General features: G+C 34.1%; 1 protein-coding gene across 2 annotated transcripts; it reads right to left on the minus strand.

The window, feature by feature from the left end:
• Positions 1 to 404: 404 nt before the first annotated feature.
• zgc:66455 (uncharacterized protein LOC393502 homolog) lies at positions 405 to 12439 on the minus strand. Of its 2 annotated transcripts, XM_062026323.1 has the most exons (10): positions 12305 to 12439; positions 12205 to 12235; positions 6940 to 7472; positions 2130 to 2502; positions 2026 to 2064; positions 1871 to 1959; positions 1750 to 1811; positions 1530 to 1690; positions 1295 to 1450; positions 406 to 1241 (listed from the first exon to the last, which is right to left on the minus strand). In XM_062026323.1, exons 1-10 carry the CDS (start codon positions 12386 to 12388, stop codon positions 877 to 879), a joined length of 1893 nt encoding a protein of 630 aa, XP_061882307.1. In that variant the 5' UTR covers positions 12389 to 12439; the 3' UTR covers positions 406 to 876. The 2 variants fall into 2 exon arrangements, with proteins under 2 accessions (XP_061882308.1, XP_061882307.1); XM_062026324.1 differs by lacking the exon at positions 2026 to 2064 and having other exon boundaries at positions 405 to 1241; positions 12305 to 12434.
• Positions 12440 to 14723: the final 2284 nt, after the last annotated feature.

Here is a 14723-nt window from a genome sequence, read left to right on the forward strand (position 1 = left end):
CGTGAACATTTGTAGACACCACCGCCCCCTAGTGGAAGATGCTGCTCTACACCTTACCTCAGGTTACATTCACAGAGAAAACCTGACAAAACGTAACTGCAATCAAATTTAAAATGTCACTAATTACTCTGAATATTCGAGGACAACATCATCGAAAAAGGTCCTAACAGGTCCCAAAACTGTCATGTATTGGTTACTCAGGTCACAGGACAATACCGGAACCATTGAAGGGGAAATTTAAGGGCAGGGGACATAGGATATGATGACATGCGTTGTGTGTTGGACACCGGGAAGTGCAGGAAGTAAGAGCGGGAATAAGAGGTAAAATTATTAAGCTTAGAGTGCACTATTAAGTGACAAGTTGGGCACACAACAAAAACTACACTAAACTTTTCAAAGTATTAGGCACAATCAAAACATTTAGTACACCCGAGTAACATTTATTGAATAATGTACAAGTCTAAATTTTATGTGCACCTGACATCACTCATTTCCTGCTTTAGCCCTTCACTACTTCCTGTTTGTTGACAACATCAAACATTGTCACTCCCAAACATGGCGTCCTGTCGTCATGTGACAGGCTTTTGACCAATCAGAGAGAGTATGGCCAGACAACCTCTTCAGTGATTGGTCAAAAGCTCCTTCACCTGACGACAGGGCGCCATGTTTGTCCAAACTCTTTAATAGACTGCTCGGGCCTCACAAGCCCCATAGCGGCCCCCGCAGGACATTTGTGTTCCCTGCACTTCTGGAAGTTTCTACAAGCGCAACAGTATGTTCAATGAAGACCTGATCGCGGCAAATACGGAACTTTTATTTGGATGTGTACCTAGTGAAGTGACTATTTCGCATGGTAACACAAAAGCCAAAGAAAGGTCAACTCCTGCCGGCCGCCTGCGTGTAGCTGTCGGACGGTCTCAGCGCGCCGAAGCGGAGCAGCGGCACGTCGACCGCCGCGCGCCGCTCCCTCTGCGGGGCCCAACCATCGCGAGGCCCCCTGCTCGGCGGCGGGGGCGGCGGAAGGTCCGAGTTTGCGGGGCTGGAGTAGCCGTCGTCACGGCAATGCTGAGAGGCATGGCCTTTGCTGCCGCAGCGCAGCGAGAAGCCCCCCCGGTGGTGGCGGCGGTACAAGGTGCAGGCGGTCACCAGCAGCAGGACGATGAGGGCGCTGAGCAGGAAGAAGACCACGTACACGCCCTTGGTCTCGGGCGACAGACCTCCAGTGCAGCCGGAACTGGAACCTGAACCACAATTAACATAGTGAAGCGTCACTTGAACATTTTCTCATGGTCACCTTCCGCCTTCTCATCGACACAGACGGTTCCACCAGGACCCGGACGAGACTGGTCCCTGAAGCCCGCTTTGCAGCGGCAGGAGTAGGATCCAAATTGGTCGGAACATTCTGCATTGACGTCACACCGCGCCAACTGGGTGCCACACTCGTTGACGTCTGCAAAATGATGAACCTGCTTCGGTTCCTGTCCAAAGTTCTGGCATTTATGTCTTTAGGTTCTGATGACAAGACCTACCTGCGATGGACACCGAGGCGATGACGGCCTTGTTTTGGTTCCCCTTCAGGGAGACACCGACGAGTCCCTGCAGGTCCGAGTGCACGCTGGCGTAGACGTGGTGGTTCTCGCTGTCCGAGCCGGTGTTGACCCAAATGATGTGAAGTTCTCCCGCACGCAGCCTGGACACAAACACCACTCAGCGTTTTGCACGAGCAGAAAGAGAGCTTCTCGGACCGACCGTTTGATTCTCTTAAAGGTCAGCGTGAGCGGGACGTCCAGCCCGTTCAGATGTTGAAGAACCTGCAGAACCGCCTGGTTAGACGCCAACAAATGTAAAACCGTGGACCCGGGCCACGTACCAGAGCCTTGACTGACTTCATCAGGGACCCGCCCGCCTGGACCTGGTTCTGACTGAAGTGGACCTCCACAGTCACTTCAAAGAGATGGTCTGCAGACAACAAGCCAGTACTTGTTAGAGGTTTGGCTTCTAGGATGGGGTCCAACATGAACTCACCACTGGGCCCATGGACTCCAGAACCGTTGCGGACATTCCCTACAAAATGATTTGAAGGACCTCTCACTCTGCACCATATTTGTGAATCAGTAGTTTGTACTCACGGTTCCCCCGGAGGTCTGACAGCGGTTCCACCATGTTGGGGTGCGGCGGACTTTGCTCGCCAGCTTCTTCAGAGGGCGAGAGAGGCCGGTCCGATTCCGCCATCTTGTTTTCAGCGCCTTCTCTGCGTTTCGAGGCCACGTCCTCATGGTCTCTGAGTAACCCTCGCACGGCGGCTTGATTCTTGGCGTGGTCTCCCGGGGGTACCGGGCCCTCGTCCACGTCCCTGCGTTTGGTTGCCGGGCTCCCGTGGGGACGCTCGGCTGCTGGAAGGTCAGAAAGCATGCGAGCGACGCCTCTCTGCGAGCGGGAGATGCCGTGGCCGGATGTTGGCGACGTCGGCTCCGCCAAGAAGTTCTTCTCTGAGGACGGAGACTGACATGAAAAATATTTTAATTATTTGATTATTCTTGCTAAAAAAGGACCCAAAGAATCTTAAACACAAATTCACTCCGTAGGTTTGAATTCTTCAGGACTTCAAAGTGTTTAAGAAGTTGACTATGCTTGGCTGCGGTCACCGGGTCTTGTTTTGGAGACATTGATGCATGTTTTGGCTACTTCTCATCTGTTGTACAAGACTCCGTAACACCAAGTAACCTTAAGCTGCTTGAAAGATGGTACAAAGGACCCGACTGTGGGTAGAGTCCAACAAGACTTAGACATCATAGCCATGGTTGTACCATCCAGGACACCCAGGACAAGGTGTAAGAGTTGGTTTTAATTGAGGAAAAGAAGATCAAATATACTGTACTTCTATTAGTGTGCGGTAGATCACCCTCTCTTAATACACAATCTTTGGCTTGTAACGGACTATGAACGACCAGAGACCAAGGTGACCTTTGGACAGTCCGTGTCTTGTCCGGCAGGGCTCCTTAACCTGAATATGAACAAGTATTAGCAATGTTGTTATTATACGTGCCAACACAGGGGAAGTACTTTTAGTGGCACCGTGATCACAGAGCGCTAACTAGCTTATGCTGCTATATCCACATATCGAGCTGCTTCATCGCCTCCGAGCTGGTGAAAGCTAATTCTAGATTATAAATCCCGCCTCTCACCTGGATAGTAGAAGGTTGTGGACATAAACCCACAAGTTGGTCAACTTTGACATCCAACTTAGGCCCGCAGATGGCGAGAAAGACCCGAAAAGATGCTGGGGGGGGGGGGGTTTCAACCCTTCATGAGGATTATGATGAATCGTTCATGTAAAGGGGAAGATATAAACATCCCATCAGTCTTTAACCCAGTGAGAGCAGACATTGTACAGTAAGTGATTGTTTTATCATGTTTGTACATCTTGTTTAGCACTTAGCAATACTGCTACATGATGCTTAGTGTTTCACTAAAGCTGCATCTGTTTAGCACACAACTTCTAAAACTTGTAGATCATCCTCCTAATATTCAGGCTCAAAAATAGAAGGTTCTGGATCATCATTTGTCCCAAAGTAGTCTTTGTTGTCTCTCATCAAGTGTGCCATTATTAGTGGTGTTGTCGAAGGAAACGTGAAATTAATACGTTGCCATGTGCTTTAAATGATGAAAACATGTATATATTACATGTTATTATGAATGTTACTACATGACATATATACTTACATCGTGTATATATTACATGTTATTATGAATGTTACTAGATACTACATATATACTTACATCATGTATATATTACATGTTATTATGAATGTTACTAGATACTACATATATACTTACATCATGTATATATTACATGTTATGAATGTTACTACATGACATATATACTTACATCATGTGTATATTACATGTTATTATGAATGTTACTACATGACATATATACTTACATCATGTATATATTACATGTTATTATGAATGTTACTACATGACATATATACTTACATCATGTATATATTACATGTTATTATGAATGTTACTACATGACATATATACTTACATCGTGTATACATTACATGTTATTATGAATGTTACTACATGACATATATACTTACATCATGTATATATTACATATTATGAATGTTACTAGATACTACATATATACTCACATCATGTATATATTACATGTTATTATGAATGTTACTAGATACTACATATATACTTACATCATGTATATATTACATGTTATTATGAATGTTACTACATGACATATATACTTACATCATGTATATATTACATGTTTTTATGAATGTTACTAGATACTACATATACACTTACATCATGTATATAGTACATGTTATTAGATACTACATACTTACATCATGTATACATTACATGTTATTATGAATGTTACTACATGACATATATACTTACATCATGTATATATTACATGTTATTATGAATGTTACCAGATACTACATATATACTTACATCATGTATATATTACATGTTATTATGAATGTTACTAGATACTACATATATACTTACATCATGGGTATATTACATGTTATTATGAATGTTACCACATGACATATATACTTACATCATGTGTATATTACATGTTATTATGAATGTTACTACATGACATATATACTTACATCATGTGTATATTACATGTTATTATGAATGTTACTACATGACATATATACTTACATCATGTATATATTACATGTTATTATGAATGTTACTAGATACTACATATATACTTACATCATGTATATATTACATGTTATTATGAATGTTACTACATGACATATATACTTACATCATGTATATATTACATATTATGAATGTTACTAGATACTGCATATATACTCACATCATGTATATATTACATGTTATTATGAATGTTACTACATGACATATATACTTACATCATGTATATATTACATGTTTTTATGAATGTTACTAGATACTACATATACACTTACATCATGTATATAGTACATGTTATTAGATACTACATACATCATGTATATATTACATGTTATTATGAATGTTACTACATGACATATATAATTACATCATGTATATATTACATGTTATTATGAATGTTACTAGATACTACATATATACTTACATCATGTATATATTACATGTTATTATGAATGTTACTAGATACTACATATATACTTACATCATGTATATATTACATATTATGAATGTTACCACATGACATATATACTTACATCATGTATATATTACATGTTATTATGAATGTTACCACATGACATATATACTTACATCATGTATATATGACATGTTATTATGAATGTTACTACATGACATATACTTACATCATGTGTATATTACATGTTATTATGAATGTTACTACATGACATATACTTACATCATGTGTATATTACATGTTATTATGAATGTTACTACATGACATATACTTACATCATGTATATATTACATGTTATTATGAATGTTACTACATGACATATATACTTACATCGTGTATATATTACATGTTATTATGAATGTTACTACATGACATATATACTTACATCATGTATATATTACATATTATGAATGTTACTAGATACTACATATATACTCACATCATGTATATATTACATGTTATTATGAATGTTACTAGATACTACATATATACTTACATCATGTATATATTACATGTTATTATGAATGTTACTACATGACATATATACTTACATCATGTATATATTACATGTTTTTATGAATGTTACTAGATACTATATATACACTTACATCATGTATATAATACATGTTATTAGATACTACATACTTACATCATGTATATATTACATGTTATTATGAATGTTACTACATGACATATATACTTACATCATGTATATATTACATGTTATTATGAATGTTACTAGATACTACATATATACTTACATCATGTATATATTACATGTTATTATGAACGTTACTACATGACATATATACTTACATCATGTATATATGACATGTTATTATGAATGTTACTACATGACATATATACTTACATCATGTGTATATTACATGTTATTATGAATGTTACTACATGACATATATACTTACATCATGTATATATATTACATGTTATTATGAATGTTACCAGATACTACATATATACTTACATCATGTAAATATTACATGTTATTATGAATGTTACTACATGACATATATACTTACATCATGTATATATTAAATATATACTTACAGCGTGTATATAAAACCTTGGAGGTTTTTTAGCGCACTTTATAGACGGAAAAAAGCGACTCATTTAAATATTTTACTGACTTTTGCTAGTTTATAATTTAGAATATATTAAAAAAGGAAAAACGTGTTGTCTTACATGATGATTGTGAATAATACTTTTTTTTTTTTTTTTTTAAAGTGCAGTTCGTCTTTAAGATTAAATACATGTTTAAGTGTTTTTTCCTCTTAAAACCTTGCATTTTGGTTCCCATCCTTGTTAAAATAAATTTTAAAAGACTATTAGAGTATTTATGATCTTTTAGCATTTTCTCAACAGTGTTCAACTCAAAGTACAAATTCCAGTAATCAAACAATCAGTAGAAGAGGACACAAAATAGGCATTTTCTTTTTCCCTGCTATTTGAGCGGCGCCACACTTCCGTGTTTACGTCGCAAACAATCTCGGTGAAAGCAGCACATCAACGCCAGCGAAAAAGTTGCAATCCCGCACGCCAGCTCCGAGAAAGAAGCACAAAGTCCTGGCGTTAGCATGTTAGCTTAGCATCACGCGATCTGTCCCATCTTAACCATGAAAAGTTGAAGTGTAAAAAGGCATCAAAGGAAAGGTGAAGAGCAAGACTTCTACCTGGTGGTATTTTCTAGATATTGTCAGAACCTTTGTGTTCCCACCAGGTCCAGTATGTCCACTCACCTCAGCGCGTAGGGTCCACTCCACAAACGAGGCTGTGGGATGTTGTCCCCCCGCCGTGGTCTCTCCAAACTCCTCAAGGCCGTGGGACAACTCGGACCTCAGGTCCGTCTCTGGGACGCCGTCCTGCGGGTGATAGGCCACAGGCGGGCCAAAGGCCCGGTAGCGGCCGTAGAAGCCTCGGTAGCGCTGAGCGGGCCAGCCCCCGATCAGCAGGACCACATGCACGGTCCGAGACGAGGACGTGTACTTGGCCTCCCGCCAGCACCTCTGCAGGACCTTGTGAGCCCCCGAGGGGCCGGCGGGCTCGTCCACGTGGATCTGGTCCTGTTTCAGGTGGCAGGCGTCGTCCGGGGTCAGGTCCTCCAGGTGCAGCTGGACCCGCTTGCCGGCACCCACCTGGATGGTCCAGTTGCACCACAGAGGCGGGTTGGCGCACACGTAGTCTGGAGAGAAGAACTCGCCACTGTCGCCTTGCAGCAGCTGGTGGCAGCTCCTCAGCGCAAAGAAGGCCCCGCCCCCTTCGCCATGTGCACCTGAGGGAGGTCTTTCACACTTAAATCATCGCCTTTTGTTCACTCACATTTTATATAATTACATTTATTATATTTAGTCAAATTTAATATGTTATTTAGTCACATTTAATATCTTATTTACTCACATTTAATATGCTGTAGTTAGTCATATTTAATATCTTATTTAGTAACATTTAATATATTTAGTCACATTTAATATGCTGTAGTTATTTAGTCACATTTAATATATTTTATTTAGTCACATTTAATATACTGTAGTTATTTAATCATGTTTAATATATTTAGTCACATTGAATATATTATATTCAGTCACATTTAATATACTGTGGTTATTTAATCATGTTTAATATATTTAGTCACATTTAATATGCTGTAGTTATTTAGTCATATTTAATATATTTAGTCACATTTATTTTATTTAGTCACATTTAACATACTGTAATTATTTAGTCACATTTAATATATTTTATTTAGTCATAATATATTTAGTCACATTTAATATGCTGTAGTTATTTAGTCACACTTAATATATTTAGTCACACTTAATATGCTGTAGTTATTTAGTCACATTTAATATATTGAATTTAGTCACATTTAATATGCTGTAGTTATTTAGTCATATTTAATATATTTAGTCACATTTAATATATTGTATTTAGTCACATTTAATATGCTGTAGTTTAGTCATATTTAATATATTTAGTCACATTTAATATATTGTATTTAGTCACATTTAATATGCTGTAGTTTAGTCATATTTAATATATTTAGTCACGTTTAATATATTTTATTCAGTCAAATTTAATAAAGTGTGGTTATTTAATCATGTTTAGTATATTTAGTCACATTTGTTTTATTTAGTCACATTTAATATACTGTAGTTATTTAGTTACATTTAATATATTTTATTTAGTCACATTTTTTATATTTAGTCACATTTAATATGCTGTAGTTATTTAGACATGTTTAATATAGTCACATTTATTTTATTTAGTCACATTTAATATATTTTATTCAGTCACATTTAATATACTGTGGTTATTTAATCATGTTTAATATAGTTAGTCATATTTATTTTATTTAGTCACATTTAATATACTGTAGTTATTCAGTCACATTTATTTTATTGAGTCACATTTAATATACTGTAGCTTTGTCATGTTTAATATACTGTATTTAGTCACATTTAATATACTGTAGTTTAGTCACATTTAATATATTTTATTTAGTCACATTTAATATAATGTAGTTATTTAGTCATGTTTTTATATATTTAGTCACATTTATTTAATTTAGTCACATTTAATATATTTTATTTAGTCACATTTAATATACTGTAGTTATTTAGTCATGTTTAATATATTTAGTCACATTTAATATATTTTATTTAGTCACATTTAATATACTGTAGTTATTTAGTCATGTTTAATATATTTAGTCACATTTATTTTGTCACATTTAATATATTTTATTCAGTCATATTTAATATACTGTTATTTAATCATGTTTAATATATTTAGTCATTTATTTTATTTAGTCACATTTAGTATACTGTAGTTATTTAGTCACATTTAATATATTTTATTTTGTCACATGTATTATATTTAGTCACATTTAATATGCTGTAGTTATTTAGTCATATTTAATTTATTTAGTCACATTTAATATATTTTATTCAGTCACATTTAATATATTGTGGTTATTTAATCATGTTTAGTATATTTAGTCACATTTATTTTATTTAGTCACATTTAATATACTGTAGTTATTTAGTCACATTTATTTTATTGAGTCACATTTAATATACTGTAGCTTTGTCATGTTTAATATATCTACTCACATTTAATATACTGTAGTTTAGTCACATTTAATATATTTTATTTAGTGACATTTAATATACTGTAGTTATTTAGTCATGTTTAATATATTTAGTCACATTTATTTTATTTAGTCACATTTAATATATTTTATTCATTCACGTTAAATATACTGTGGTTATTTAATCATGTTTAATATATTCAGTTACATTTATTTAATTTAGTCACATTTAATATACTGTAGTTAGTCACATTTAATATATTTTATTTAGTCACATTTGATATACTGTAGTTATTTAGTGATATTTAATATATTTAGTCACATTTAATATATTTTATTTGGTCACATTTAATATCTTAGTCACATTAATATGCTGTAGTTAGTCATATTTAATATATTTAGTCACATTTAATATATTTTATTCAGTCATATTTAATATACTGTTATTTAATCATGTTTAATATATTTAGTCATTTATTTTATTTAGTCACATTTAGTATACTGTAGTTATTTAGTCACATTTAATATATTTTATTTTGTCACATGTATTATATTTAGTCACATTTAATATGCTGTAGTTATTTAGTCATATTTAATTTATTTAGTCACATTTAATATATTTTATTCAGTCACATTTAATATATTGTGGTTATTTAATCATGTTTAGTATATTTAGTCACATTTATTTTATTTAGTCACATTTAATATACTGTAGTTATTTAGTCACATTTATTTTATTGAGTCACATTTAATATACTGTAGCTTTGTCATGTTTAATATATCTACTCACATTTAATATACTGTAGTTTAGTCACATTTAATATATTTTATTTAGTGACATTTAATATACTGTAGTTATTTAGTCATGTTTAATATATTTAGTCACATTTATTTTATTTAGTCACATTTAATATATTTTATTCATTCACGTTAAATATACTGTGGTTATTTAATCATGTTTAATATATTCAGTTACATTTATTTAATTTAGTCACATTTAATATACTGTAGTTAGTCACATTTAATATATTTTATTTAGTCACATTTGATATACTGTAGTTATTTAGTGATATTTAATATATTTAGTCACATTTAATATATTTTATTTGGTCACATTTAATATCTTAGTCACATTAATATGCTGTAGTTAGTCATATTTAATATATTTAGTCACATTTAATATATTTTATTCAGTCACATTTAATATACTGTGGTTATTGGATCATGTTTAATATATTTACCAACATTTATTTTATTTAGTCACATTTAATATATTTTATTTAGTCACATTTAATATGCTGTAGTTATTTAGTCATATTTAATATATTTAGTCACATTTAATATACTGTAGTTATTTAGTCATTTAATATATTTAGTCACATTTAATATGCTGTAGTTATTAATCATGTTTAATATAATTTAGTCACATCTATTTCATTTAGTCACATTTAATACACTGTAGTTTAGTCAGGTTTAATATATTTAATCACATTTAATATATTTTATTTAGTCACATTTAATAGTTATTTAGTCACATTTGATATATTTATGTGGTCACATTTAATATATTTAGTCACATTTATTGTACTTTAGACACATTTTTAATAATTTTTTTTAAGACATATTTAATTTATTTTATTTAGTCATATATAAAATAATTAGTTTAGTCACATTTTATTTAGTTTAGTTTATTTAATCACATGTAATATACTGTAGTTATTTAGTCATATTTGATTTATTTATCCAGTCACATTTAATATATTTTATTTAGTCACATTTATTTCATTAAGACACATTTAACATACTGTAGGGATCTAGTCACATTTAATATATTTATTTAGTCAGACTTTATATATTTAACACATTTAATATATTTGTTCTGTCATATTTATTTTATTTAATCATATGTAAAATAATTATGCACATTTGTTTGTTTTTAATTAGTATATTTTAGTCACATTTACATGTGGTTCGGGCATCTGGTCAGGATGCCACCCGAACATCTCCAGAGGGAGGTGTTTAGGGCACGTCCGACCGGTAGGAGGCCATGGGGAAGACCCAGGAAACGTTGGGAAGACTATGACTCCCTGCTGGCCTGGGAACGCCTCAGGATCTCCCGGGAGGCGCTGGACCGAGTGGCTGGGGGGGGGGGGGGGGGGTCTGGGTTTCCCTGCTTAGGCTGCTGCCCCCGTGACCCGACCTCGGATAAGCGGAAGAAGATGGATGGATGGATGGCCACATTTAATATATTTATCTAGTCACATTTAATATATTTATTTAGTCAGATTTATTATATTTTAGAAAAATGTATTATATTTGTTAAGTCATATTTGATTTATTTTATTTAGTCATATGTAAAATAATTCATTTAGTCACATGTTATATCTTTTATTTAGTTACATTTATTTTATTTAGTCACATTTAATATACTGTAGTGATTTAGTCATGTTTAATATATGTATCTAGTCACATTTATTGTATTCAGACATTGAATATACTGTAGTTTAGTCACATTTAATATATTTCATCTCATTCATTATATTTGACAATTTTATATTTGTTTAGTCATATTTAATTTAGTCATGTAAAATAATTATGCACATTTGTTTGTTTTTATTTAGTATATTTTAGTCACATTTAGTATATTTTATTTAGTCACAATTAATATATTTTATTTAGTCACATTTAATATATTTTATTTGGTCCTATTTAATATATTTTATGTAGTCACATTTGATTATTTAGTCATATTAGATATTTGTATATTATTTTGTTACATCATGATTTAAACACAAAATGTTTTTATTTAAGATGAGCTTTAAATGAAATTCAAATAGTTCAGATTATTAACTGTCTGAATATATTTTTAATTTAAAAAAAAGAAGATAATAATATAAGATTTATTTGTTCTGACCTGCAGTGTGCTCAGCTTCTTCCACGTGCATCTGAACACAACACACGAACATAAACACAATAAGTACACACATCATGTACAAATGTTACAAAGTTCTTACTTGTGCCTGGCAGGAGGTCCAAAAGAGGAGCAGAAAGAGTGCAGAACTTTCCATAAAGATTGTTGACATTTTGCTAGCAAACATTTTCTTTTAGACTTGCTAACGACGTAAAAAAAGGAAGTGACGTCACTTAAGTGCTTATCAGCTGAAGCTCATCAAGGAGGTGATTGTTTGTGGTGGTGCTTGCTTCTTCCACCAGGGGGCGTCATTGCACCTTTATTTTATTAACTTTACTGTGGTTGTGCTTGCTTCTTCCACCAGGGGGCGTCATTGCACCTTTATTTTATTACCTTTGCTGTGGTTGTGCTCTATGTAGGTCTCACTTAGACCTAGATTTCATACACTGACATCCTTCAGCAAAAATTAACAGGAAGTTTGCAATTCCCCCTTCAAAACAAATGTTTTGTAAAAACAGTCACTTTTGCCTCTTTGAGCTATAATTTGACCCCCTTAACATGCTTCAAAACTCACCAAACTGGACACACACATCAGGACTGGCAAAAATTGCGATCTAATAAAAAAACCCAACGCCAAAACTCAAAATTGCGCTCTAGCGCCCCCTAGGAAGAAAACACAGACAAAACTGCCTGTAACTCCCACTAGGAATGTCGTAGAGACATGAAACAAAAACTTCTATGTAGGTCTCACTTAGACCTAGATTTCATACACTGACATCCTTCAGCAAAAATTAACAGGAAGTTTGCAATTCCCCCTTCAAAACAAAAGTTTTATAAAAACTGTCACTTTTGCCTCTTTGAGCTATAATTTGACTCCCTTAACATGCTTCAAAACTCACCAAACTGAACACACACATCAGGACTGGCAAAAATTGCGATCTAATAAAAAAACCCAACGCCAAAACTCAAAATTGCGCTCTAGCGCCCCCTAGGAAGAAAACACAGACAAAACTGCCTGTAACTCCCACTAGGAATGTCGTAGAGACATGAAACAAAAACTTCTATGTAGGTCTCACTTAGACCTAGATTTCATACACTGACATCCTTCAGCAAAAATTAACAGGAAGTTTGCAATTCCCCCTTCAAAACAAAAGTTTTGTAAAAACAGTCACTTTTGCCTCTTTGAGCTATAATTTCACTCCCCTAACATGCTTCAAAACTCACCAAACTGGACACACACATCAGGACTGGCAAAAATTGCGATCTAATAAAAAAAAAACAACGTCAAAACTCAAAATTGTGCTCTAGCGCCCCCTAGGAAGAAAACACAGACAAAACTGCCTGTAACTTCCATAGGAATGTCGTAGAGACATGAAACAAAAACTTCTATGTAGGTCTCACTTAGACCTAGATTTCATACACTGACATCCTTCAGCAAAAATTAACAGGAAGTTTGCAATTCCCCCTTCAAAACAAAAGTTTTGTAAAAACAGTCACTTTTGCCTCTTTGAGCTATAATTTCACTCCCCTAACATGCTTCAAAACTCACCAAACTGGACACACACATCAGGACTGGCAAAAATTGCGATCTAATAAAAAAAAAACAACGTCAAAACTCAAAATTGCGCTCTAGCGCCCCCTAGGAAGAAAACACAGACAAAACTGCCTGTAACTTCCACTAGGAATGTCGTAGAGACATGAAACAAAAACTTCTATGTAGGTCTCACTTAGACCTAGATTTCATACACTGACATCCTTCAGCAAAAATTAACAGGAAGTTTGCAATTCCCCCTTCAAAACAAAAGTTTTGTAAAAACTGTCACTTTTGCCTCTTTGAGCTATAATTTGACTCCCTTAACATGCTTCAAAACTCACCAAACTGGACACACACATCAGGACTGGCAAAAATTGCGATCTAATAAAAAAAAAAAAACAACGCCAAAACTCAAAATTGCGCTCTAGCGCCCCCTAGGAAGAAAACACAGACAAAACTGTTCCTAGGAAGAAAACAGACAAAACTGCATGTAACTTCCAGTAGGAATGTCTTAGAGACATGAAACAAAAACCTCTATGTAGGTCTCACTTAGACCTACATTTCATATATTGACAAGCCACAGCTAAAATCAACAGGAAGTTTGCAATTCCCCCTTCAAAACAAAGGTTTTGTAAAAACAGTCACTTTTGCCTCTTTGAGCTACAATTTGACTCCCTTAACATGCTTCAAAACTCACCAAACTGGACACACACATCAGGACTGGCAAAAATTGCGATCTAATAAAAAAAAAAAAACTACGCCAAAACTCAAAATTGCGCTCTAGTGCCCCCTAGGAAGAAAACACAGACAAAACTGTTCCTAGGAAGAAAACACAGACAAAACTGCCTGTAACTTCCAGTAGGAATGTCTTAGAGACATGAAACAAAAACCTCTATGTAGGTCTCACTTAGACCTACATTTCATATATTGACAACCCGCAGCTAAAATCAATAGGAAGTTTGCAATTCCCCCTTCAAAACAAAAGTTT

The sequence above is a fragment of the Entelurus aequoreus genome, linkage group LG18 (assembly GCF_033978785.1).
Source record: "Entelurus aequoreus isolate RoL-2023_Sb linkage group LG18, RoL_Eaeq_v1.1, whole genome shotgun sequence".
Lineage (NCBI taxonomy): Eukaryota > Metazoa > Chordata > Actinopteri > Syngnathiformes > Syngnathidae > Entelurus > Entelurus aequoreus.